We start from the raw sequence: 26059 nt of genomic DNA on the forward strand, positions 1-26059 counted from the left end.
TGTGGTTTGCAGCACTGTAGACGGGTCCCCAGTGCCACAAATTTCATGTGCACGCTCATCTGGACATGTCCACGGACTTCAGATACTTCACAATTAAGACACTTTGAAACCAGACATACATGACAACACACAAGTTGTACTCAACCTTTCCAGTGCACATACCTGCTCCAGGACCACGAACCCGATTCTGTAGTTCTTTAAAAAAAATCTGGCAATGGAGGAGCAATGGCAGCCAGCATTAACTGCTGCAAGACCCCCAGAGCCACAACTATTAACACTGCAACCACTCCCCTGCTGCCAAATTCCCAGTCTTGTGGACAGCCCCACAAGCCAGATGACTCAGCTGTGTGGCCAGATCTGGCCTGCACACCATGTTTTGAGTGCTCTCGGAGAGTGGAGCAAAAGAACTTAGGTCAACCTTTCCAACCTTGAGCTTGGAAACTGCTCAGCCTTTCAGTTCCTGCCATCAATACTGGGTTGAAATCACTGTACAACCCGTAGGGAAAACCTGGAACAGTGGTTTAGATGCCTAAATTTAGATTTATGCAACAGTTACATTTGGGTAAAATCTAAATTATGTGCCCAGTGTCAAAGAGCAAGTCAATGGCAGAATCAGGAACACAGTCCATCTCCCAGGAAAAAATGAATGGTAAAAATGCAGCTACTGAATCCTTCTATTTACCATACTCAACAATATATGAGCAAAGAAAATGCTACGAGAACTAAAAGGCAACTCATTTGCATCACTTAACTTCTTCACTTACTGCCTTGAAAACTGGGCTTGAATACCAAGGCAAAAGTATTTAACAGGCATATAACTAACCTCTGGAACACACTACTACCCAGGAACCCAAAAAAAAAAAAAGAGTGAGTAAGAATAGCAACTACAGTTATAAAAACGAGGATATAATTACAACAGTTACTAGTCGTTATGTGTCAGGGCAAAAATCTGATCACTAAGTGGGTCATGGAGAAATTCCCATCCTCATCTCCTATGGTATCAGGTTGTCTACTTGGCAATTAGATTTTAAACAATAAATATCAGAGGGCTCAAAAATGTGTGAATGTATGGACATTAAAAGCTCTAGCAAGGAATATATTTACAAGCAACACGTATGAAGATCTGGTTTCAAATACAAATCATAGAGATTTTCTCTCTCATCTCTGAAAGATATGGTCCAGGCAAAGACGATGAAGGCATACCCCATCAGCCTGTTAAGTTTGGCATTTCATATGCACCTAATGATGACAACTTCAGCATGCATTACAGGTGCCTACATGTTGCATGAAAGCCTTGCTACAGGTCAGCTGCCTCCCAGCTCTAGAAAATAAAGGTCACCAAAGACCAACTTGAGTGCAATCAGCCGAGAAAAGGGGTTAAAAATTAAAAACTCAAATGAGTAATAACTGAAGTGCATATGGCGAAAGGGCACAACTCAAGGCAATGCCATCTTGGAAACAAACCAATTCCCTGGGTCATAGTTATAAGCTCATATAAAAACAGCATAAAAATGCAAGCATTTGTTACTGTACATTAGCATATTAGAGTCGGTAAAATTTACATAATTTAGAAATCGCATTTATGAACCATAGATTTAGCGTATTTTGAAATTTCAACTTGCTGTACATACTGTCCTTCTACTCAACAATGTAACCTTCTGCACACATAAATAAAATTTCAATGCAGTACTTACAAATTCAGGACTCATAATCAAACAAACCTTCAGCCTGAATGGGAACAATACAAGAGCACAATCTTGACAAGGCTTACTGTTAGGCATAACAGTAGCAGCAGCAACATATTATCTAAGTAACCACTGCAAAGATTAGAATTTTTCTGCTGTATCAATGTGTTCTTAATCACATTCATAAACTGCTTTAGATGAGATGTAATTAAGAATACCACAATACCAAGTTGGGGCAAAAATGCCATATTTCATCCTCCACAGAACAACTTAAATCATTCATGCCCTGGTCACATATAGTTAAACAAACAAAACAGAAGCACATCATATGTTCTATAAATTTTATGGCTAGGGGCAGAAATTGCACACACTCTGGTATAAGTGATTGGAAACTGGTTCAAATCTGTAACACAACAGAAGCTCAGTGAACATAAGCCACTTACAAAATGGTCAAAACCAGCTTAAGATAGATCTGGATGGATGCAGTATCAGACTTCACTGATTTATGTTAAAATGGCTTACTGAACTTCTGTGTCAGATCCCCTCCAGATTCAAGTTAACTCACAGTCCCCCAGCATCCCAGGATGCTTTGCACTTCCCCTGCAACCCCCTCCCCGACAGGGTGGGTAAGCTAGCCTTGGCCCAAGCTGCCTGCTCCAGCCAAGTAAAGAGGTGTGCTCTAGCGCCCCCCAGCTGAGGGCCTAAGCCACTGCAGACATGTGGCTGCATTTGCAGAGTCAAAAGTGAATGTCTGTTCATTTGCTTAGTAGTTCAATCTGCACAGTTTTGGCTAACTGGCGAAGACTGAACCGATTCAGCCTTGGGCTTTTTAACCATCTCTACTTAGCCAAATGTTTACCGAATGATGTGCCATCCGCCACGTCCACCACACCGCCGCAGCACACTGGTATGCCATCGGCCATGTCCAGGTATGCCATGGAATCTTGGGGGGCATGGCCCTGGCCAGCCCCACGCCAATACTTCCCCCCACACACTTCTGCATTTGGCTGCTCAGCACCCCCATCCCTCTGTCCTGCATCCAGCCAGTGTGCCATGGGACAGAAAAGGTTTGGAAACTCCAACTTAGCCTATGTCATTAGAGTTCCATTTTGCAACTACGAAATCTGCACATTAAGTGTGCATTCAACACAGAAAGCTACCTTATATAACAACTTTGTTACAGTTGCAAGATCAAGCAGTCAACATTCAGAACATGCAAGCATGCCAGGTGCCTGAGCAACTTTATCTAGGCTCCCATGTGCATATGTAGCCTTTAACTGTGTACTAAAGACGGTTGCTGTTGCAAGACCCCAGGCTTATGCTGCAGAACTTGGAAGGTGTGTAACAATCTGGTTGGAGTCCTGCACACAACTGGCTCCTTTGCTACATCTTTACGCACTGCACCATAATGCATGCCTAGAAGGGGATCAAGTTAGCTGCACAAAAAACTCTCTTTTAAAAAAAATTCTAAGCAAATAAATATCCCATCGTGTGTCATCACACTGACACATATGTGGTTCATCAGCAGGAAATGGAGTAGCTGAGAGCAACAGTGAGTTGCTATTCTTTCTTTCTGTGGGGGATGGGACACACTTTGCCTCAGGGTTTCACACACATTTGCTGACATCAGAAGAATAAGACTCAGGAATCCGGGGTCATATTGCAAGCTCTGGAGAGGAACGTGCTCTAGTGGACACAGATCTTCCTCCTAGTCTACCTCCATCTCCTCCTTTCCACCCTGTTAGAACCCTATTCTAGCTCAGTGGCTTCCCTTTCCCCCAGGCTCGTTATTCTAGTCCCATTCTCACACTTCAGCCTTTCTGCCCCACTCTCACCTTTCTTCCCTAGCTGGTCCTCATCTTACTATCCAAGTCCGATTTTCCCTCCAGCATTCCCAATCTCCTCTACTCCCAATACTTGGTGCCAGAATCTTTTCCCAGCCAGTCCCAATTTCCCACCTCCTGCCCCAACTCCTTACTTCCTTTTTCCTTACACCTTCTGGTCCAAGTTTCCCTCTCCTAGATCCTTGGCCAATCTGCCTCTTCCATTCAACCCTACCTCAATGACTCCTGGTCTTTGCCTTAATTCCCAAGATCCTTATCCAATTTTAGTCCCTCTCCTGATTCCACCTCTCATCAGTTCAGTGCCCAGCTTCTTTACACAAAGCTAGTTCTCTTTCTCCACCCCAACTCCCCTGTTCTTCCCAACACACTGATCCCTAGCCCCAGTCTCTTGGTGCAGCCAGATCCAACCTAACCTCCCAATTGAGCTCCCTGCCTCAGAAGTCTTCTCTGCCCCCTCACAAATCCAACTCCCAGTCTCCATACCCAACTAGTCTCTATCAAACTTCCCTACCTAGACCCCAGTCCTATTATCTGCCTCACTGTCTCTTCCGATACACTCATCTTGTTTCCTTCTAGTTTAGCAGACTCCTTCTCCACTTTGCCTTGCAGCTAGTGGGATATGATGAGAGGGAGGGCAGTCAGAAAGCATGGGAAAGCTCCCTGTGCTCAGTTCTGATGCTTGAGCCCACCCTGGCTTGGAGCACCAAGAGGAGATGTTACAGGTGAAGTCCTTCTAAAAGCCACTTTCCCCAAGATGGAGTGTGCTGTCACCCTATGGGAATGGCATGTTTACAGTATGGTGAGCAGTAGGGGCTGTGAAGGGACAGATCACACACGCAAAAGTATGATGTGCAAGAGAAAACAAGGAAAACATGCAACAGGTCAAAAATAGCAACAGTTAATGTGATCGTATTTGAAGTTGGCACTGAAGGTTTGGTCATTTTCATCTATAGTAGACTGACGTCAGTAATACTGTATCTCTGAAGCTGTGCAAGAGGCAGCCTCCCTCAAATATACAGTTGCTTCATTACAAAAAGTAAAGACTCAGTTATATTTTAAGACAGCTTAATATAAAACACTTGTGATCTGTGCAAGCAGAGATTACAGAAATATATCCATGTCTGAGGACTCTGGCCACTCTTGCAGCCAAAACCTCTACTCTTTTGTCAAACATAACTCACGTTTGCCTAAATCCTCATGTTATAACACTGTTCAATAGCACATGTGTATAGGTTTACAGTCCCATATTTCCGGATTACTTTCGTGGCACCTTTTTTAAAAGTTCCCCTAACCTATAATGCTTTAAAGTCATTTGCTAATTTAGAGCAGTTAAAAACTCCTGAAGCCTGGAATCTGGCACTAGAGGAGGGCTTCGACAAACACAGCAAGTATAAATGCTTCCAGGAACACAGCTCAGGTCCAGATCCTTCAGCCTATCCCGAAAGCTCACAGGGTCCAATTGCAAGGAAGGGGCTTTTTTGTGAAAGCTCTGTTCAGATATAGCTGAGAAGGACAGAACAAATGGTCTAAAATACAATTTAATACAAGCTACTGTGAGTTAACTTTCACTCACTGTGGGCTAAGAGTATGGCCACAGGCAGAACTACAGGGCAGCTGGTGGGCTGTAAAGTCCCATCTTCATCTAACTTTACTGCATCCAGTTTTGGGCTCTACAATTCAAAAAAGATATGGAGAAGCTTGAGAGAGTCCAGAAGAGAGCCATGCGCATGATAAAAAGGTCAGGAAAACAGACCTTATGATGAGAGGCTGAGAGCCATAAAACTCTGCAGCCTGGTAAAGAGCAGGTTCAGGAGTGATCTGGTGGCTACCTGTAAGTTTATCAGGGATGCTCACCAGGATCTGGGGGAATGTTTGTTCACCAAAGCGCCCCAAGGGATAACGAGGTCAAATGGTCACAAACTCCTTCAGGACCATTTCAGGCTGGACATAAGGAAGCCCCCTTACTGTCCAAGCCCCCAAGGTTTGGAATAGACTGCTGCCGGAGGTGGTTCAAGCACCCACTTTGAATGCCTTCAAGAGAAACCTGGATGACTATCTTACTGGGGTCCTACGACCCCTGCTGACTTCCTGCCCTTTGGGCAAGGGGCTAGACTCGGTCTTTCGAGGTCCCTTCCAGCCCTAACGTCTATGAAATCTATGAAACTTGTCCATGTGTACCTGGGTCAAAGCTAAGAAAAAAAACGGAAAAAAAAAAAAAGATACCCTTCTCCACAGTCTCCATCTAATTTAAAGCATTTTAAAGCGTTCAATACTTAACCTGCAAAGAGAATTTGGCCTGGGTAATGACAGCAAAGAAATGACTCACCTGATATTTTGGGCATTGCTCTTTTGCATCTGAAGAGGAGGACGATGAATTGATTGAACTGTCCAAAGAGGAAGAACTGTCTCCACCAGGCTTCAGTTGGCAGCATTTCCCAAAGACTCTCACCTGAGCATCACTGCAGAGTTTCTGAAAAACAAAAAAACCTGACTTGTCACAATAAGGGTCACATACTTGAAGCCACCGCCTAGCAGCACTAGAAAGGACTGGTGCTGTATTTTTCAATTTGAGAAGTAAACTGAGCAACAAAAGGAATATCTGCAGAAAAAAAAAGGTAAGCAGAATAATCATTCCTCTCTCTTAAAGGCCGTCTTGTCTATAAAGAAAGAAACTGTTTGTTTGTTTTTTTTTAACTTAGAAACCAAACTGGGAGCTCACAAAACACCACAACTCTATTTTTTCAAGCAACTAAAGGTAGCCTTAAGAGTTTTTACAAAGCAAGATTTGGGGGCATGATTTTTCCATCTTTATTTTAAGCACCAACTGGCCAGGAACCCAGAAAGGCAGAGACCTGAAAACAGAGGTTAATGGTAGAAAGAAATCAAGATGGATTCTGGGAAAAGTGGAGAAGAAGTTAAAAGCCTGTATGAGGCAGCAGGAAGAGAATACATTGCAGCATGAATGAGAGGAGTTTGCAAAGCTCGAGGAATAGAAGCAGAGATGCAGGCTGCTTTTGGACTTGCACACAGGTACTTGGGTATATGGGGCATAATGAGTTAGAGTGGGGGTGATCGAATGGATCAGCATGCCCAGCAAAATAGGCCCTTAGACACTAGACCTATTTTCAATGCTTCAAAAAAATGTAGGTCCTTAGCATCATGGAGTATTTTTTCATCTAAGGACCTCAAAGTACTTTTCAGACACTAATTAAATCATAGAAAGCCTGCAGGAGGTAGGCATTTCTCACACTCCTGGTTGGCAAAATTAAGGTATATAGACAGCTTACACTTTTCCAGATTGCCCAGTGACCTGTTGATGTCGGCCTTCTCTCCCTTGAAACTTACCACCTCAAACTGCTAGACCACCACTAGCAAGTGGAAGCACTTCTATGAAGGATTAAGGCACAGAGATTAGAACCCATGCATGATGCTCTGGCTTCTGGGATTGCACATCTACATCAACTGCTCAAATGTCAGTTTAAAACATGGTGCAAATTTCTAGACCTCCTGATTCTAACCAAAAGAATGAAAAGTCTGCCCAGCTGTCACTGATGGAGCAGACATCTGCCTGAGCCTGCAAAGTATCTGAGAGCTGTGAACTGTCCCATACATTTCAATACAGTGTCAACTCCAACAGCCTGCTTGGGAGGTCTTGCCAACTACCTTTCAGTACTGGACACTATTCATGGTCCAGCCCATTCCCTCAAGAAGGCACACTATAAGCCTCTCTCCTAGCACCCTTGCACTCATGTGCCTGATGGGTATGGAATCATTTGCAGCTACTCAGGAGAAGGGAAAGGGACTCTTTCCTAATCTAAGTGGTGTGAGGACTATCAGGTTGCCACAGTGCACTGGTTTGCTTTAATGTGGCCTCAAGAGTAGGTAGGACTTGGGCAGCTGCATTAAAAAAAAAAGGTAGTACTGTCTAACTCTGCCTGTACTAGACTCTGCACTGTTTCTAGGAAAGGTAGAGCTGCCACAGGGGAAGGCAGGGGTGTTCAATCCCCGACCTGTGAGCCAGATCTGGCCCCTAATCCTATATCATCCACCCTGTAGGACTCCTTACAGACCCATGGCACCAGATTAGGTGCACAGGGTGGTGAGGGGCCTATGTGGGGCTGGGTGAGGGCAGTGAAGAACTGATTCCAGCACACAGGGTGACACAGGGCCCAATCCCAGCACATTAGGCTGGACAGGGGTGACACAGGGCCTACGCCATTCATCTGGCCTGGGAGGCCAAAACCTCAAGCACCAGTGCTTTAAGGGCAAATATATGCCCACATCTTAGTGAGTCTGAGGCAGAGGCAGGGATAGAATTTTGTTCTCTAGCCCTCCCTTTGAGTTTTAGCCATAAACTTCTTCCCCTGGTAATAAATCTCCCAGCCTGATTTGGGTGTGCACACTGAACTCATGCAACGTGTAGGCTTGCTAATGGCCAATATTTGTGACTTGTGCATAGTACACAATGGCTGGAACATGTGAATGACAATCATATGACTTTAGTAGGAACTCGTGAACTGGAGTTGCATTTTATCTCTGACACAAACAACAATGGCCTGGCCTAGGCAAGCATCATGTGATGAAACCACATTAAATCCACAGGGTTACAGCAGGTTTTGCAGGCAAACCACATTTCAGCTTTGCATTTTCCATCACATTTTGCAAGTCCTCTTTAAAAGATGTGACAATAAGCAGGCTTCTATCAGTTTATAGATCTGTTATAGCCATATAGGAATAAAAAACCCATGCATTGAGTCTAAAATTTGCATAACCTAATCACTTTTCTTTGCCAGCACTTAAATATATTTTTGCATAGCAGCTTTCCGAGACTTGCTGCTAACCAAGATACCCTGAAGTTAAACTTTCCTAATTTAAATACTAGAAGGGAAGAGCTGTTTGGTCTCTGCAATGGAAAGTAATGAAATAAGGATCCTGTGAAGTAAAAGAGGTCAAATGCTCAAGATCTTTTAGATACCATCTGTCAGCAGCTTGAAGGTAGCAAATCATCTCTAAAACACAGAACACTGAAAAAATTTTGGGACGTACAATTTTAGTACCTAGCCTGTGTGCAAGAGCAACCTGTCAGGCTGCAAGATCAAGTATCTGCTATGCACCACTTTGCTGTAGTTATTGAATCTGAATGTCAATGAAATATTAGATGCAACAAATCACCAGATATTATGCAACAAAGGAATGGGATGACTGGTGCTCTAGTATAATATTCCAGGCATACTCAAGTCAGGTTTCCAAAAATAAAGAGGTAACTGTAGCATTCACCAACATGCCCAAGGGAAAAAAAAAAAAAAAAAAAGACTCAAATCCGTACTTTCTCCTCCCAAAGAAACATGGCTGCAATAAATCAAGTCTCTAGGCCAACTGCTGCTGGCACCCTCTGCAAAGCACAAGGTTGCCAGACACAGAAACATCTGCTGACAGGACGTTGCGGGCAGCCTGCCTCTCTTGGCTGCCATGCTGGTTTCCCACTGCTGTCATGCTCTCTGTTCCTTTCCTGCTCGGCTCCTTGTACAATGGTCTATGAAGGCCTGGCAGTATCCCCTGTACAGTGTTTGTGTATGTAAGATCTTGCTGGTGCGGCTTTGGTGAAAGACATGGTCACACAAGGTGCCCAAGTAAATAGCACTAAGAGCCTGTTCTGAAGCAGCACTTCCCCAAAGGCCTTGCTTTCAGAGCCTCCAGCTATATACCTCCGCATGTAGGCTCTTCTCTCCATAGTCTTCTTCAACCCGGAGGGTGCCCAAGGCTGCTCAGCTTTTCCCACCCCTTTGATGGCTTTACAACAGACTGGCAAAGGTCTGCAACTTCTTTACTGAATGAGAAGGAGGCATGCAGCACCTCTGCCTCTTACTCCATATGTACCACTTAGAACAGGATGAAAATACAAAAACCTTTAAGAGGTAGGGGGAGCCAAAGTCAAGGGGTTGGTATGGTAAATGAGAGTAAGGTAGGTGAGGGGATGGGTTTCTTTTCCTAAATGAGGTATTCATTAAAAGAGACTGAACAGGACTAACACAGGAGAACTAACATTTGCAAGGTCTCAGAACCAACATAGCAGCAGGGAGCCCGAGGCTAGTCTTGGAGGAGGCTGTTTCTGAAATGACCAGTGAGACCGAAATAAAGCAGAGAAAGGAAAAGACAGGACATCTCTATATAAAAGCTGCAAGAATCTAAGAGCTGTGGACCCTCGTCAGCTGGAGGAAAAAGGAGTTTCCTCATGGGGTACAAAAAGTGCATTTAAAAAAGGTAGTCTGCGTAATAGAGAAAAGCCATGTAGCAAAAAAGAACGTGGGGGGTGGGCAGGGGGAAGGACTCAGAGACTACAGGGCAATTAAAAAACCCCTCAATGATCAACAAGAATCATAATAAGCTTTCAGTCTGTGAATTCTCCATTTGGACACCCTCACCCCCAGAGCAAAGTGGGCACTGTGTTAAGGAAAGAGAAATTGTTCTCATAGACTGAAACTGAATCTCACATTTGATTCCTGTTATGGTCTGAACCGTAAAAGCTGATAAATAAATATTTGTGCATCTGCGTAGAAGAATAGATTATTGCCCATTTTTCCAGCTCCATGTGTAAGAGGAAGAACTGCTGTTTTTTAGAACAGTAATCATGTAAATTGCCTGATTTTTTTCTTAGAGCTGTTGGGCTCCTATGTGCATTTACAGACAGGAGAAGCAGGGAAGATAACCCGCCACACTGCTACGAATATGCCTCCATATCTATTTAGAAGGCATATCAAGGGTTGAGAAGATTCAGACTCTATTTACCATTACAGTTGGCATCTGCATCTTCCTACTTAGTCTCTTGCACTCTGAAAACTTGTTCACTAGGAAGCAGACTGAGATCACCATCTCAATTTTATATAGGTCACTTCAAAGGCAAAAGGCTCAATATCCCATCACTAGTCTCTCAAGCAATTTAGTATCCCAACATTTCTCCCATCTTCCAGCTTTGTAGAATGCCTGACTTTTTTAAAACAACATGCCACTTATGTGCTTTTGGAGAAATGTGACCTCGTAAGTGACGATTTACAAAGTTAAGTCAGTATTTAGCTAAGTGTCACCCATCTTGCCGTACAGTTAAAGTATGTAACTTGGTGAAAATGGGACTCGCGTGCCCCATCATCTTTGGGCCACCTTTTGCTCTTTAACCCAAATGTTACAATCGTTGGTTCACTTTCTTCTCGAATCCCACAGGCTTCCCTTTCCTGCCATCTTTGACTCTCACTTCCCTGTTTCCCACTCTTTCCAAAATGTCACAGCTACAAGTCCTCCTCCACTCTCAACCCTTGGAGCAGGTCACTTCCTTCTTCAGCTTCCTTCTCTACTCCTACCTATCTTCAGTGCCCATTCACATTTTGACTCGCAATCTATGTTCTCTACAACTTGGCTCCTACTTATAGCCCTGCCTTTATCCTCGTCTATTCTTCCTCTAGTTCCTCCGATTCCCCTTGACCACACTGGATGTCCTACTCCTTCCAGGCTGCCACAAACTCAAAAACTCACTTGTCTCTAAACAACCCTCTGCAGTCAACTCCCCCTCTGAAAGTGTCCTTTGCTCACCAGACTGAACCATGAAACATCAGGGCAAAACACAGAGCAAAAAAATGTTGCTAAACAAGACATATAGGAAAAAAACAGTCTTACCTATACTTCTCCCTGGGGGAGGCTTTCCTTCAGGGCTCCCCTCCCACTGTTTTCTTTAGTTTCCCTTCCTACCTCCCCCATGTGGCATCATTTCTGATATGTTCTCATCCAATTGGACTGCCAGCTCTTTGGGGCAATCACATTGTATTTCTACTTGTCTTTGCATGCCAGCCACACTTGCGTTTACAGTGCCGTATGAATAACATACAGCAACACCATAATATAACACAGTACAGTACTGGGGAGTCCCAGCAAACGGCCAGCGTGAATGCGGCGTCAAGGTTGAGAAGTCAAGCACTCATTTGAAGTGTCAGGAAATGTAGAGTGCAGGCAGAGAATTTAGCCTGGGCCTTGCCGTCTGGTTCATGTATCTTAAAAGGAATGTGAAAAGTCCGTTTTCTTATTATAGCAAAGTTAAAATCAGGTCCCGTATTACTTTTTCAAAGACTTCTGAAGAAAGCCTTTCCCTGTCCACAAACTTATAACCTTGGCCTCACTGAGAAGGCACATGCCCAAGTCACCTCTTGGTCTGGATTTTGCATATTCAGAGGAAAATAAGGAGTGGAGGATGGGGAAAGTGTGAAGGATAAAAAGGACTGGGCATACATGTGAGGATACCAGGAGACATCCTAGTATGGGGTAGATGCTGTTTCCTACAAATAGCATAAGGCAGTGCCATGATGGCTGAGTCCCACAGCTGAGGTATGAACGCCAAAATTCACATTAACACAAGTGAATTAGACCAACAGAGCTGCCAGTAAGACTAATGCAACTGATTCCAACCTCTGAGTAACTAATGAAATTTGAAAGAGGTAGGTGTTACATGTGGACCCAAGCTATTTGGTAAAGGCATTAGTAATGACTCCTCTTTGCATCACACAGTCATTATGCAAATAATTCCTATGCTGATACATCTCCTCATGATCTGGTGTCACAATGTTGAGAAATGCTATCACTTTCTTCTTCTGAGATCCTGGCAAAACCAAAAGTGGAGCCTTGCCCAACTTTCTGCTGTTTACGAGGGAAAAAAGAATGGCCACCAGCATACTTCAGCAGAGGGTCTAAGATGGCATAAGGCACCTGGATACAGAAGGCTGACTAATTAATAGGACATCCCTTGAAACACTGGGAAAGAGCTGGTGGTGCCAAGTACCAAAAAAGGTCCGGGATACACAAACGGGAATTGCTTTGCCTCATCCTACAGGCCAAAAACCCAACAGCTGTCCAAAGTATATCTCCCATCTAAGTGAAAATGCCTGGCACACCACTCAGCCAACATTCTCAGGATGCACAGCCTAAGGCTTCTGGCCCGTGGATCCCTTGTCAGCCTGGCTGAAGAACTTTAACCCTGCAAAGCCCCAGGAAAAAGTAACAACCTCTCCTACAAAATGAGCTACAGGCAGTCCTCACCAAAGCTATCTATTGTAGTCCCATTTCCAGTAATAACAAAACACACCACATTATTCATTCAGGAGTGCATCTAATTGTCCTGATCTTTATTTCCCCCCTTTTCCTTTCATCATTCTTCATTTGTTCTGTACTTCATACTTTTAAAAACTGGAAAGACAAAATAAGCTATGGTCCTAGTATTGTGGCTCATATTAATCTATCATCTTGTGACTTTTCTGCTGAAGACTCTCTACAATTAATAGATCCCTCATTTAAATGCAAATTTAATTCTCTGTCCCCGCCACGCATGTCACTTATAACCCTATATCTGAGAAAATCGGACACCTGCCTTCAGCACTTACTGTTTGAACACTCCAAAATCTCACTGACTACTTCTTCGGGTTATGAGACAGGAGTCAAAGGAAATCTATATCTATATCTATCTATATATAGACACCAAACAGGATTGATATTACTTTACGTTATCATCAAGCACGTAAAGGAAACAATGATAATGTAAAGTAGAGTTAAATTTCATGATACTTCTTGGAAACAGTAGGAAAAAAAAAAAAAAAAAAAAATCAGAAATGAAGAGTTGTTGCCCAGCTGGCTATACAAGGAAAAGAACAGCCTACACAGTCATATGATGCCTTGGGGCAGGATTTTCAAAATTGCTTGGCCTCTGCCTAACCCAATGGACTTCAAATCAATTGGTTAGACTGGTGCTGAGGATGTTCACAAATCTCATGCTTTGTATATCTGCAAACTCACAGATACAAATCACATTAGTAAATCCAAGGAGGGAGGAGGAGAGGGAGCAGAAGGCATTGACTTCTGTGAAGCACTTAACAGATACTCATTCACAACAGAGAGCCCATCCCACACACAAGTCTTACTGCAAAAGGGCAAGAGTGCCTTGGAATGTGCTTAGAGCCAAGATCTCTCTCTTTATATATGCAGGGTGTGTCTTTGTTAATGAAAAATCAAGATGGAGTGGGGAAATAACACAACTCCTTGACAAATTCCAGTTTGTAACCACAAAAGACTACTGCACTAGGAGCAAGCTGAGCTGAAGACAGCTGGACACAAGTTTTACCTGCAAAACCCAATTGTTACTGAAATGTTGTGTTGAGTCAAGGAAGGCTGCACGGGATGACCCTGTCAAGGTGGGAAGTGTGACAAGAACTGTGTCGTCAACAATTCTCTCATGAAAAAAAAAAAACTTACATAAAAGCACTGGAGGTTAGCACTATGCATTTTACTTCACAGCCTGGGAACAATTCTTTATCTGATAGTTGTTTTATGGGGATGGGGAATACAGTTGGCTATTTTTTCCCCACTGAGACATGGCACAAAGAACAAGAAGAAATTGTGGAGGAGTGGTATTGGCTGAACTGTCAGTCTAATGAAACAAGTATTTTTAGTGGAACTCTGTAGATATTCAGCTGTCAAAATGAACTATGCTTCCAATAATAAAGCCAGCCCACAAAATTCAAAAGTTCACTGTGTAAGTAAAGACACTCTTTTAAATGCGTTTTCTAGACTCAAAGAAATTGATAGGAATAGAAATAGGCGGCACAGGTATGTACTACAGACTGACAAAACCTTGTTTATTACATTTTGTTTTGTGACATACGAGCAGAACTCTTTTTTAAAAGTATGAACTCTTTTGCTGGCAAAGATACATGGACAGTTCTGTACTTTTAGCCTAATAAAACTGCTACGGGTTCAAAATTAAAAAGTAAGGGACATCTAAAACATTTTGTGATGTCTCGTGCTGCTGCTACAGGAATTAAACCCCAGTCAAACATCAAATCAAAACTCCGCAACAAGGAAACCCGGTTGTTAATTTGTGGATATAAAAGTTGTTATATTCAGCTATGAAGAGTCATTAAAAATCTATGCTCAGAACCACACAAAGTTCCCACAAGAATTAGATAGGGTATTTGGTGGAAGTAGCAGGCAGTCAGTCTGGATAAGAAAGAACAAATTGCAGCTTCTGTCAAACTTGGCTGGTGCAGTTTACAGATATGCTCCCGCACCCAATGCAGAAACAATTTTTTTGTGATAAAACTGCCATTTTCTGTAGCCATACTTAAAGTACCTAGTTTTATACCCACTAGGCAGCACCTAATGGAGATAACCAAACATGACCAAATTGAGTTCATGCAGTGCCTAATATCTGTACCTTTGCAGGTGGAGAAAATGAGGGTCAGAGAGGCTAAGTGACTTGGCCAAGCTCACACCAGCAGTCAGTGACAAGATTGGGACTGAAACTCAGCTCTCTCATGCCTGACCCCTACAAACATTCTCCTTTGTCCTGCTCTAGCAGTTACTTTGTAAATTCACAGATCAATAAACAGCAGGTCATTCTGCAGCAAAAAGGCAAAACCCCCAAAGCTTTCAAGAAACTTTCTGCCAAAGAAGTGACACAAGACACCAGGAAAAAAAGGTTGGCAAAAGAACACCAAGACCTGGGACACAAGATGCAAAGGGACTTCCTGGGTCAGCTGGTCCAGTTCCCTGCCACTGCAGGCTGCCACATCATATGATCCCCATCATAAACGGATCAAATTCTCAGTTTCTTCTGTGTCATGGTCTTCAACCATATAGGCACAGCATTGCATGGCTAGGGGGCACAGAAAAGGAAGACATCTCTTTTTCAAAACTTTTCAAAGTTGAGGGTGAAAAAAGAAAAGTCCCAGAATTAAAAGATGTCAAAAATATTTAGAGCTGTTAGAGGCAATCCCTGAAGCTTGAATAATGTGCTATACACACGCACACAAACATGATCATTTTGCCACACTCTGTGTGTGTGTGTGTGTGTGTGTGTGTGTGTGTGTGTGTGTGTGTGTGTGTGTGTTCAAAGGGTTAACAAATAAATGAATACAAAATGTTTATTGTCCTGACCTTTGTGTATTCACTCCTGTATTATGTAAAAAGAGAAGTCATATATTATAATCACATTTCAGCTGAAAAATACTCACCGACACAGGTACATCCTCACTTTTCCTTTTAACACTGGAGTCAAATAAGACATTCCGCCCTCTTCTTTCACAGTCCTGATACACAATCAGTCGGATCTGACTTGGGTCAAACTCTGGTAAAGGCCAGCTTCAATGAAAAAATAAAGAAGCAGAAAAATTTATTACCACAGTGACTTCTGACATTGTTTCTTTACATTATTTTTTTAATAAAGCCAGATGTTCAAATAAAGTCCAAGAGATGCAATGACATTTTTCTTAAAAACCCTTTGATCCTGTGCAAACATTGCGCTTTCACTACAAAGTGCTTGTAAATAAATAGCTGCAGTGCCATGGTGTAAGTTGTGTGACGCTCCCGAAGTAATTATTTATCCAGTGTTGTCAATTCCTGTGCTGTTATCACATCTTGTGATTTTTTTCCCTCACAGTTCCAGCTGCCAGAATCAAGGAACCACAGGAAAATGCAGTGCTATCTGTGAGCATTTAGCTGCATAACTGAGAAGGCTAATGTGCCAAAGCTACCATGCATTTCCCATCTTTACCTGTCAAAAAACCCCACTGCAATAAAATACTTCCATTAAACTCCTCATGATTATCTTGCTATTCTTATAGCAGACCAGAATCACAGGTCACAGCTACCCACAGCTATGAGAGAACAGATCTTCAGTAAGTTTAAAACAATGTCCTCCAATACCAGGACAATCACAAATCCCAATTGCTACCACAGGTAGGAACCTACCTAAATAGCAGAAGTTCATGGTGCAGCGGTACCTTTAATCCCAGTCTTTTCGCTGTGCATCCTCCCCCACCAGTCACTGGTCAAGAGGCAAAAACCACAGGTAGGGGTGTGTATGTGTAAGGTGCCATGAACTTCTGCCATTATTTAGGTAGGTCCCTAATCACAGGTATTATAAAGTGTGTTACTAGACTGGGGCCAAAGTGAGAGCTCACATTATGGGTTCTGAAAACACATTTATTCCCAGCAACTGATCCGGTAGCCTAGTAAGACGTGAACCTCTGAAAGCTCCGCATTCAGGATGTCCACTGAATTTTGTGGAAGCTTCACAAATGAGGATCTTGTTCAAGGGTTCAAGCCTGAAAGGCCCTTTTCCCCTCTTTCTATGGATGGTCTTGCTTTTATTACTACACAGTAAATTTGTTAGTACTTATCATGAACAATTTCATTGTACAGAACTTGCTCTGCAGAGGTTTGACTGCATGCATCGCAGTAAGTCAAATAAAAAAAAAAACTCTTGTGGAACAACTAAAAATGACACACCAAGCCAAAGATCAATGCTCTGCACTGTCACAGGAGATCTCTGGGACTTTTTTTTTTTTTTTTTTTTTAAAACTTGTGGCTCTTCATTTCCTGGAAATAAGAACTGCTAGATGCCAGTTCCACCCACAGAGTAGGCAGGATTTGCTTTCCAGACAATAAAAAAGCAGAGCCACTTTCTAAATCAGCATGAAATTCTATCTAGCTATCCTTGCTATAAGAGATGTAACTCTATCAAGGAGAATCACATGGAGCTCTCTCTGACAATTACAGAAAGAAACTTATAGTAAGTCAGCTGGAGAAAGACTCCTTGTCCCTAGGGAAAGAGCTGCGCCTGCCCATATCTTTTCGACAATTAGATGCCTATAAATTAACAGTTGGGAATTTTAGATGCATATCCCTAAAACAGCATTAAGATTCATTGTTCCCTATTTCCATGACTTGACCCAAAAGGTCACCTCCCCTCTGACCCCCTTAGTGAGCCAATATAAGTCACCTACAGCCTGCCAACTTCTGTAGCAGAACTTAGCTACAGAAAATTCATTCAATAGTCAGTGGCTACATATACATATTCAAATCATCTGAGAGAGTTCTCCCAGGTTTATACTCTTAATAGAAGGGGGGGAAAAAAACCTCACTCAGAGCTGCAGGTACAGACATTCAAATGTTGAAACCCTGAAAAGTGAAGAGCTTGCAGTGCTCACACTGTACAGCCTAAGGGTGGTGGAAGGGAAGACGGGGGCACACAGCACAGCATGCTCTGCGAGCTCCCTTAGTTTGCCTGGCAACAGATGGCAGTAGTGCACAGGGCAGCCCTGCTTGGCTGACTCGGACTGCCCATGGTCAGCTTGTGTTTCCCTGCAGCACAATGTGGGGCTTGTGAAGAGGGTGTGTTCTGGGAGCAGTAGAGTCCAGGGAGTACCATACTGTCTCCTGGGGGGAAAGGAGGGAGTGGGGGTTCTGGAAGACTATGTTCTCTTCTGGGAGAAATCACAACATGTACAGACCTTTCTCTCTCCCAAGAGAAACTCTTTTAGGAGTGATTTAACCCTGGTTGTTCCCAGGTTATTTGTCTCCTGGAGTGGCCATTTTTAGTCTGGGAAAAAATCCTGAAGAGCTATAAACTTGTGGTTTCTCCTAGGAGAGCAGAGACTAGAGAAACTGAATGTCTGTATGAAGCCAAAGATACAGAATCCTCCCCCCACCCAAAAAAAACTGGGGATACTAATAGAAATTCATAAGGTTATAACTTCTGTAAGATCATCTAGAAGGAATCTGGGTACTGTAAGTAGAATTACCTGGGCCTCTTAAGGGAGGAAGTCCATTTTCTCAACTGTTTGGCTTCTACCATTTAGTAACAAGAGAGAAAAACAGAAGCTGAAGAGAGGATGCTATGCAACTAACGGCAAAGAGATCACAGGGGAGAACTTGAGCAACTCAAGATTGCTCAAGTTAAAATTAAATTAAAAATTTTTTAAAAGTAAAATACATTGATGTCTAGAGCTTTGACTGCAAGAGCCTGGCTTTCCCTCTGTGTACTCAGTTAAGGCCAGGTAGTTTAAAAAAAAAAAAAAAAGAGTCATGTGTGCACATGAGGAGGAAGATGGATTATCAAATAACCAAATTCTACGTGAAAAAGTTATACTCTGCTAGACCAGCTCTCAGACCAACACAACTTGCAGGGTATGGCTTGTGCATGAAACGTTGATCCTGTCTCTGATCAAATGTCCAATCTTACATACAAACCAAGGGGAATTCTGTCATTTATTGAAGTGGCAGTAGATCGGGGTGGGTAATTATTTTGGGGAAAGGGCCGCTTACTGAGTTTTGGCAAGCCATCAAGGGCTGCATAACAGGCAGACCAGGGCAGATGAGTATTCATTTTCTAAATTTTTTAGGGGCCCCATGGGCCAGATAGAATGACCTGGTGGGCCACATCTTGCCCACCCCTGCAGTAGATTCTGCATGGATAAAGCTGTCGTCTATAGTGAACAGTCTCTTGACAGGCCTGAGAATCCTTCGATGAGCCGGGGATGTCTTTTTCAGTGAAGCAGAGCAAAGGGGCATCACAACGCTTGTTGTCAAACGCAATTAAGACAATTCTGAAAAGAGCCATTAACTGAGAGAGACGCCAAGCAATTTCAAGCTCAAGCTTTTGGCTTTGTCCAATCTCTCCCCAGTGAGATGAGGACAACAGATAACCTCACACTCCCAGCAGAAGGAGGAACCCTCTCTCACTCTTCAGTGAAAGTGGATGGGAAGTTTGGAAAACAGTTATGTCAATGACAACTCATGAAACAACAAACAAACAAACAAACAAACAAACAATGCAATAACCAGCTACTGCTCAAAAAAAGAAAAGGAGGGATTTTACTTGCCCTACCCTTTACTGTGCATTTGAATTTGCATCCATTTTAAACAAAAGCCTGACTTTCATTAGCTAGTACTTCTGATATTCAGCTTTGAAATTACTAGCAGACAAGGGCAGTAACTGTTCCAGATACTTGGAAAGTCTGCTTATAAGAAGCCCCAAGAGCAGCTAAACGCTAAGAGGACAGAAAGCTAAATATAAAAACCTTACGGCATTCAACAAGATATTTGAACAAGGTAAAAAAAGCTTGTTTATATCTCCATTTCTGCACAGGACACTAACTTTCTCTATTCAAGTATATACACCAGTAACGAATGTATGTTTTAAATCATATTTCATGACAGATGAGTTAAGTGTTATCTGTCTTACATAATATAGCTGTAAAGCTCTTTTTAGCTTCGCAAAAAATATTCCTTGGCAGTAGTGGACTGTTCCTTGAACCAGAAGAAACCAAAGAGTATTAGCAGAAGGTTCAGTAGGATATACAGTAAATACAAGCAGACTGGCACCTCAAGCTCACACCTGTTCCATTCAGCAGAGACATATTTTAGCAAGAAACAGCATTCCTCGTTAGCAGATTTAAAGTGTTGGTAAGTCTGACACCTAAGAAGAGCACCCAGGGAAAACGAACAAAACTACTCCGTGTAATATAGGGCAAAACTCTGTGGCAGATCCTTTGTAAAGCGACACATTTCACTAACTGTGTTTGTAAATGGAATCTTACTATGAAGTTCAACTGATATCCAATTCACTCACAAGTTCTCTTAATTTTAAGGAAAAATGTGTCTCAATCTCCCACCCTGTTGTGGAAATCTCAACTGAGTTATAAATCTGAATGAGAAAAGAAGATCTTTCTGAACAATCCAGATGTTCCTGGTTGATCTTGCTTTGGAGCTTTTTTTTTTTTTTTTTTTTTTTTTTTTAAATAAACCACTCTCTGTTGCCATGGAAAATTATGTCATTGTAAATTTAGCATTCTGACCTCATAGCAGAAAAGAAGCTGAATTATTTCTTTTCATACAACACAACGCCATCCTGACAGAGACCCCTTGGCACTACTAGAATACAAATGCCAGTTTACACAGCGTAAGATTTTCATAAGCACCAAAATGATTTAGAGGCACAAGATCCATTGAATGCAAATTATTTAGATGCTTTGGATAATTCCTTCCCCCACCCAATTAAAAAATATTGTACATATTCCATTATAGTTGCAAAATATTGCAAAAACTCAGCCTCTTTAAAGGTTAGTTGAAAACTGGACTCCATAAAATGGAGTCTTTAGATCTTCCCAACAAAACACTCTGAGCCCCAAATGAGGAAGAAAGGTCTTAGTGATAAAAGGGAGTTTTCAGGTTAACAGGACAAGCTGCAAGCAGGCTATGCACATAGCTGAAAATGACTTAAAATCTGGAAAGCGGAGGGCGGGGTTCTTTAAAGCATCACATTATAGAATAATCAACAGGGTACATTGTTTTTAATTTTATTAGGAATATCATGGTGACATCTGCTCCTGCACTGAATTTGGAAGAAGTTGGGGAACAGGCAATTTGCAGAATCCAGATGTTACCAAACTAATTAAAACTAGTCAAAAACAAGAGAAATATTTGCACATCTCTTTAGAAACAAACATCCAGCACACATTTAGTCACAGAGAGCCAATGGGTCTGGTCCAGCTAAACAGCTCTCTCTTTTCCCTGCCTTACCTCCCTACCTTCTAATACACCAATATTCACTCTTCATGTGCAGATCCATTGGGCAGTTCCTTAAAAAAAACAAAAAACACCAATGCTGGGAGTTGGGCAAGCAGGATGCAATCCAGAATTCTACATAGCCTACAGCTGGATTTCTTTACACATCCCCGAAAACACAGCACGCACTGGAGTATGAAGAAGTTATCCGCTAGAGGTAATGGAATGATCCTATGCATTGCTCCATGCTGGTTTTAATAACCATCACACAAAAAATGCTGCCTTCTCCCCCACCCATAAAGCTGAAGACAACACAAACTTGTTTTCTGTACAAGATCAACAGAAATCCCTTTTGTCATTAACAACTTATGTTAATAATGTTGTTTCACTCTTACCTAAGTGACCACTGGGTTACTTTTAAATAACAAGACAGTTCTGGAAGTTTAAAAAGATGTATGGTTGAAATGAAAGCCAACTGAGAGAGACACCAAATAGGTAAAAATCATAGATCACTACACAGGAATATGCCCAATTCCTGAAAAAGTAAGTTGAAACTATGAAACTATTGTTTTCAACATGTTAACCACAGTTATGAAAACTGCCTGGTGATGAATCACTTCAAACTATTTTTAAAAGCATCTACGCAAATGATATTTATAGTTTATGCCAGCTTATCTGTTCTGCATGTTTTTCATGTTAGCACCTTTTCAGAATGTCGATAGGAACAGCCATACTGAAAAAGCACTAGTCCGTCTCGTCTGGTGCTCCCTCTCCAATGGTGACCAGCGCCAACTGCTTCAAAGGAAAGCGTGCAGTTCGTTATGCAGCTGGGACTACATTGCTATGTACTGGAGATGACATTTTCCCTCACCTTCAGAGGGAATACTTACTCGTTAAAGCCTACAGAGATTCATAGCCCACAATTTTAATGAGACTACCTACCGCACAATGCAGTTATTTCTGTATTATTATTATTTACTACTACTTGTACTGCGGTAATGTTTAGAGGGGCCCGTTAGGAATCCAAACTACACTGCACAAATATTTAACATGAGTAATGTCCCTGCCCCAAAGGAGCTTACATTCAAAGTGTAAAGGTAATCTGTATTTAGTACCTTTCTAAACTATATCTAAAACATCCTGAAGCAGTGAGTTAAACAGGTTTTTAGGGGTTTTCTTTTATATGTGGAAATGTTATAAAAGACAACATTTTATACATATGTGTTGTCTATTAATATTGAAAATCCTGCATACATTTTACTATGGGAAAGGGGAAAAAGAAGTAGGTTATTGGCCTTCTCTGTGACACTCAGTGTATTATACACCTTTGTCATCTCTGCTCTTACACTCTTCAATGAAGACAGCCTTCTTCCAGTCCCCAGCAACTTTCTCCACGTACTTCTGGACCTTTCCTCTTCTCATGCCTTATGGTGATGTGACAAACAGAATGTAGGACTCATAGTAAGGACAAATACTCTCTATCATTTTCTTGACATGGGTCAGCCAGTTGCTCCCTATTTGACTGCTGCCATACAGCTGTGTAGATCTTCCAGAACAAACACAAGTAGCTGGACGCATACTAGGGATGCACCGATGATGCTAGGTTGATGGTTAGAGACACCCAAAAAACCAGATGAAATTCATTATCCAATACCCTATGATGGGTGTGATAAATTTATAGCCTTGGTTTGCATGCACAACTCTTTCTGCAACAGTTCTCTTTAAGCTTCAGTGGCGTAACACATATGGCCATGGGGAGGAAGGGGATCTCTACATTAATACAACCTCTGAGCTGATACATACAAAACGTTTTGCAAGACGGATGTCCTTAGATCTGCATTCATGGGAAGGTTGTGTCCATTGGCCCCATTCCTGCAGGGAAAATTTTTTATTAAAACTGAGCTATGTGACTTGACCAAGGCTCTGGAGGGGATCCATTATAATTGATGGGGAAATTGCTTACATTAGTACCCTGGGCAACACTGCCACTTACAGCTGTTAACTTACTCATGGCTTTGTCTGAAGTTAAAGAGCTGGGGGTACAGTGGCTGCAAGGAGTCTCTGAATCCCCTCTGCTCTTTAGGAAGGGATTTGCAACAAGCTTTCAGCCCTATGGACTAGTTTCACAGTTATTAGGGTTGAAAGGGACCTATTAGATCATCGAATCTGACCCCCTGCCCTGGGCCGGAAAGAGCGCATGAGGTTACATTGCAAAGTTCATCCTAAGGACTAGGGCTAAAAACCAACTTTTCTTTTAAATCAAAGCTGAGGATTCCTGTTCATATTTCTTGGTTCCCTATACCCAGAAGAAAGGGAGGGCCCAGCCGCAGGCTTTGTAGCAGTGAAAAGGCCAGCTCTCTGCCATGTCTATAAATCTGTCTCATTCATCTAGTAGTTTAGCAATGCTCACTCTGAATAGCTGTACTACTGGGGGTTCAGGAACTGTGAGCTACTCACACCATGCACATACTGTAACAGTTGGTCACAAGTCAGGCATCTGCACTCTGTGCACTGAACTGGGACATAAACTTCAGCTGGTTTCCACGTTTGCTGGCCCCGACTCCCAAATTCTAGTTTGCTGTCTTATTCTTTAAACTGCAAACGAAGCTAACTTTAGTTTGTTTTCATTTTTAACTCCCACCTGTTAGTCACTTGCCTCTGTTTATCCATTCAGCTCTCACTCCATGCCTAATTCACACTCTCGAAATTCCAACACACACCCAAAAATGCCTCGTGGAACATGGATTTAATTCTTTGCTGGCCTCCAACCAAGCGGACACAGAAAATAAAGACATGGTACATATACAGGTTAGCTATGGTAGAATTAAAAACATGAACCACGAAAACAGTAGCCTTGAAGGTATTGTGGGAAGGAATCAATAAATATGTTGACTATTTTTACAACTTGACCTCCAGCAATTAATTAAGAATTTAAAGTTAACTCTTGTCATTCCAGATCACTATCTATGCCTCCAGATTTGAGGGCATGTATAAAAGCATGCCATTTTAGAAAACACCTGTTCAGTTTCGAGAGGCTTTAAAACACACATACACAAACTTTTCCTCATTAGTTCTTTTGGAAAAAATGCCTTGATATACAAAAATATACACAAACCAACAAAAATCCCTTTGACTTAAATCTGCTAGCATTTAATACAGTTCTTCCCATTACTTCAGCAGATCAAAACTAATCTTTGCAAAGTTATAGTTATCAAATTAACTTAGGATATTTAAAAATACAGAAAAGAGCTATTTTCTATACAGTTGCAGAAATCAGAAAGCCAAACCAACTCTATAAAGCATCATATTTCTACAAAAAAAAAATTAGAGCAGCAAATCAATTGTTAGGAAGTACAGTGTCCAAATTGTTAAAACAATTGCAATAACTTTATTTCCATACCTGGAAAGCATCTTTATCCCCTGAGCAGTTCCACTTTTCAAAATCCCTATAAACTCCTGTTATGCCCAGCTGCCAACCCAGGTTAATAATAGCAATGAGCCATATTCATCCAAAACCACAAGACTGTCAGGTGACATATCGAGAGGTCTGAATTTAACTCAAACAAAAGGCTCCATGCTGCAATGCAAAAAGCTTAATCCTAGCAACAGGATCACAAAAACTGCCTTAAAGAAATCATTTTGTCGAAGCAAAACACGGGCTTTCGCGCGAGGATCCATCTACAGTCCCCTATAGTTTCATAACCAATATTCTGTCCTTCCATTCTGCTGCACAGTCCAGGATCCTTACTAAAGTAAATATTGTCTGTTTTTCCAGTTCCTTTGTCTCCTCAAGTGTATTACTGCAGAGAAGAGAAGATCAATCTAATTCATCTGAAAGCTAAGTGCTGCTTTGGCAGACAACGTAGACTGTACATGCCAGTTTAATCTATCCTTCTTCAGCGAATCCGATATGGGCTGAGCCGCATGACCAGACTCCCTTGGCAACTGTGGCTGCAGTTCTGCACCTCCACAATCCACATTTGTCAGGAATTCAGATTGATCGAAGATGAGGGGGGGAGAAAAACACCAAAGCAGCTTCCCCCCAGACTTCCCCTCCCCCTTACATTCTTGGAAGCTGCAGGATGCTTGCATTCAACCCTTGCTGACAAGCTGAGCCAGAGGAGTGGAAAAGCAAGCACTAATAGCCATCATGTGACCCAAAGCTGTCAGTATATGCCACCTGGATCTGCAGTGAGCCTGCCAACCAATCCTAGCTTTGCCTTATATTCATGCACACAGAATTCACCATTAACATAAGGCCTTTAAAATGTTTAGCTATACAGAAGGTCTTGTTTGGATCCCTGCTTTATACTGGAAACAGAAAAATGATGCCTGCCCATGTTTCGTGCACAAGGTGCAATTGCTGACATGCACGCTCCACACTGCATAACTTCAGTATGACTGCATACTAAGGAAAAGCAGATGCATTCTATTTTATTTTATTGTTGGGGTGGGGTGTTATAAGAAACCTCCCCTCCCTCTTCAACAGTTTCCTATATGAACAAAGGAGGCATTGTATGCTTTGTAAAAGCTCATTAATATTACAAGTGAAACTCCAGGAATAGTCCAGATAATTGGATGGCAATATACACTTTAAAAAGGAGAGATGTGAAATAAGACCCATAAAGAAACCCTGACCAGCTGCAGAGCTGTAAACAGGGTTTCATAACTGCTCTTGTGTTAACTCATGGCCATGGAAGGAAGGGTGTTTAGTAATATAATCACAAGAGCAAAAAGCTCAGTGTTTACACAGTTTATCCTAACATCCTGGGAAAAGGGAGGGAACGGGACCTGGAAGCTCGATGTGCGATAAAAGACGCTAAATATTTTGGAAGCACATGAGAGAATTGCAAAAAATGAGGGCCATCATCCTTGGGGAAACCTTCCTTTGATTTTACCCAATATCTACAAGTACCTGCAACACACGTGCAGCTTAATACTCATTCTTCAAAATTAAAATTCTCTCCCCCCTAACCACACCACAGAGGTCACCAGTATTAGCTACCTTTTTATTTCACAGAAATAGGATGAACAAGTATACATTTTCATGTATATTCATTCCTGAAGCCTGAGATTTGGCCCTCTAGGATCAGCTCCACAGAAGAACACGGAGTTCCTCTGCAGACAGACACCCTCGTAGAACAGGTGGAATTT

The 26059-nt window shown here is 42.1% G+C and overlaps 1 protein-coding gene across 6 annotated transcripts in view; it reads right to left on the bottom strand.

Annotated features, from left to right (window-relative positions):
- FNIP1 (folliculin interacting protein 1) overlaps positions 1–26059 on the bottom strand; it is a 90928-nt gene that overhangs the window by 37146 nt on the left and 27723 nt on the right. For 4 of the 6 annotated variants that reach the window (XR_016444408.1, XM_090064405.1, XM_090064410.1 and 1 more), the window contains exons 2-3: positions 15571–15697; positions 5856–5999 (exon numbers count right to left, since the gene is read on the bottom strand). Coding sequence is in view for 5 of the 6 variants with exons in the window: in XM_090064405.1 (XP_089920531.1) it covers positions 5856–5999; positions 15571–15697 (271 nt within the window). In the remaining variant the exon portion in view is untranslated. Of the gene's footprint in view, positions 1–5855; positions 6000–15570; positions 15698–22708; positions 22778–24305; positions 24996–26059 lie in introns of those variants that run through there. The other 2 variants (XM_090064406.1, XM_090064407.1) reach the window with 2 other exon arrangements.

The sequence above is a fragment of the Crocodylus siamensis genome, chromosome 10 (genome assembly GCF_052110815.1).
Source record: "Crocodylus siamensis isolate JL-2025a chromosome 10, ASM5211081v1, whole genome shotgun sequence".
Classification (NCBI taxonomy): Eukaryota; Metazoa; Chordata; order Crocodylia; family Crocodylidae; genus Crocodylus; species Crocodylus siamensis.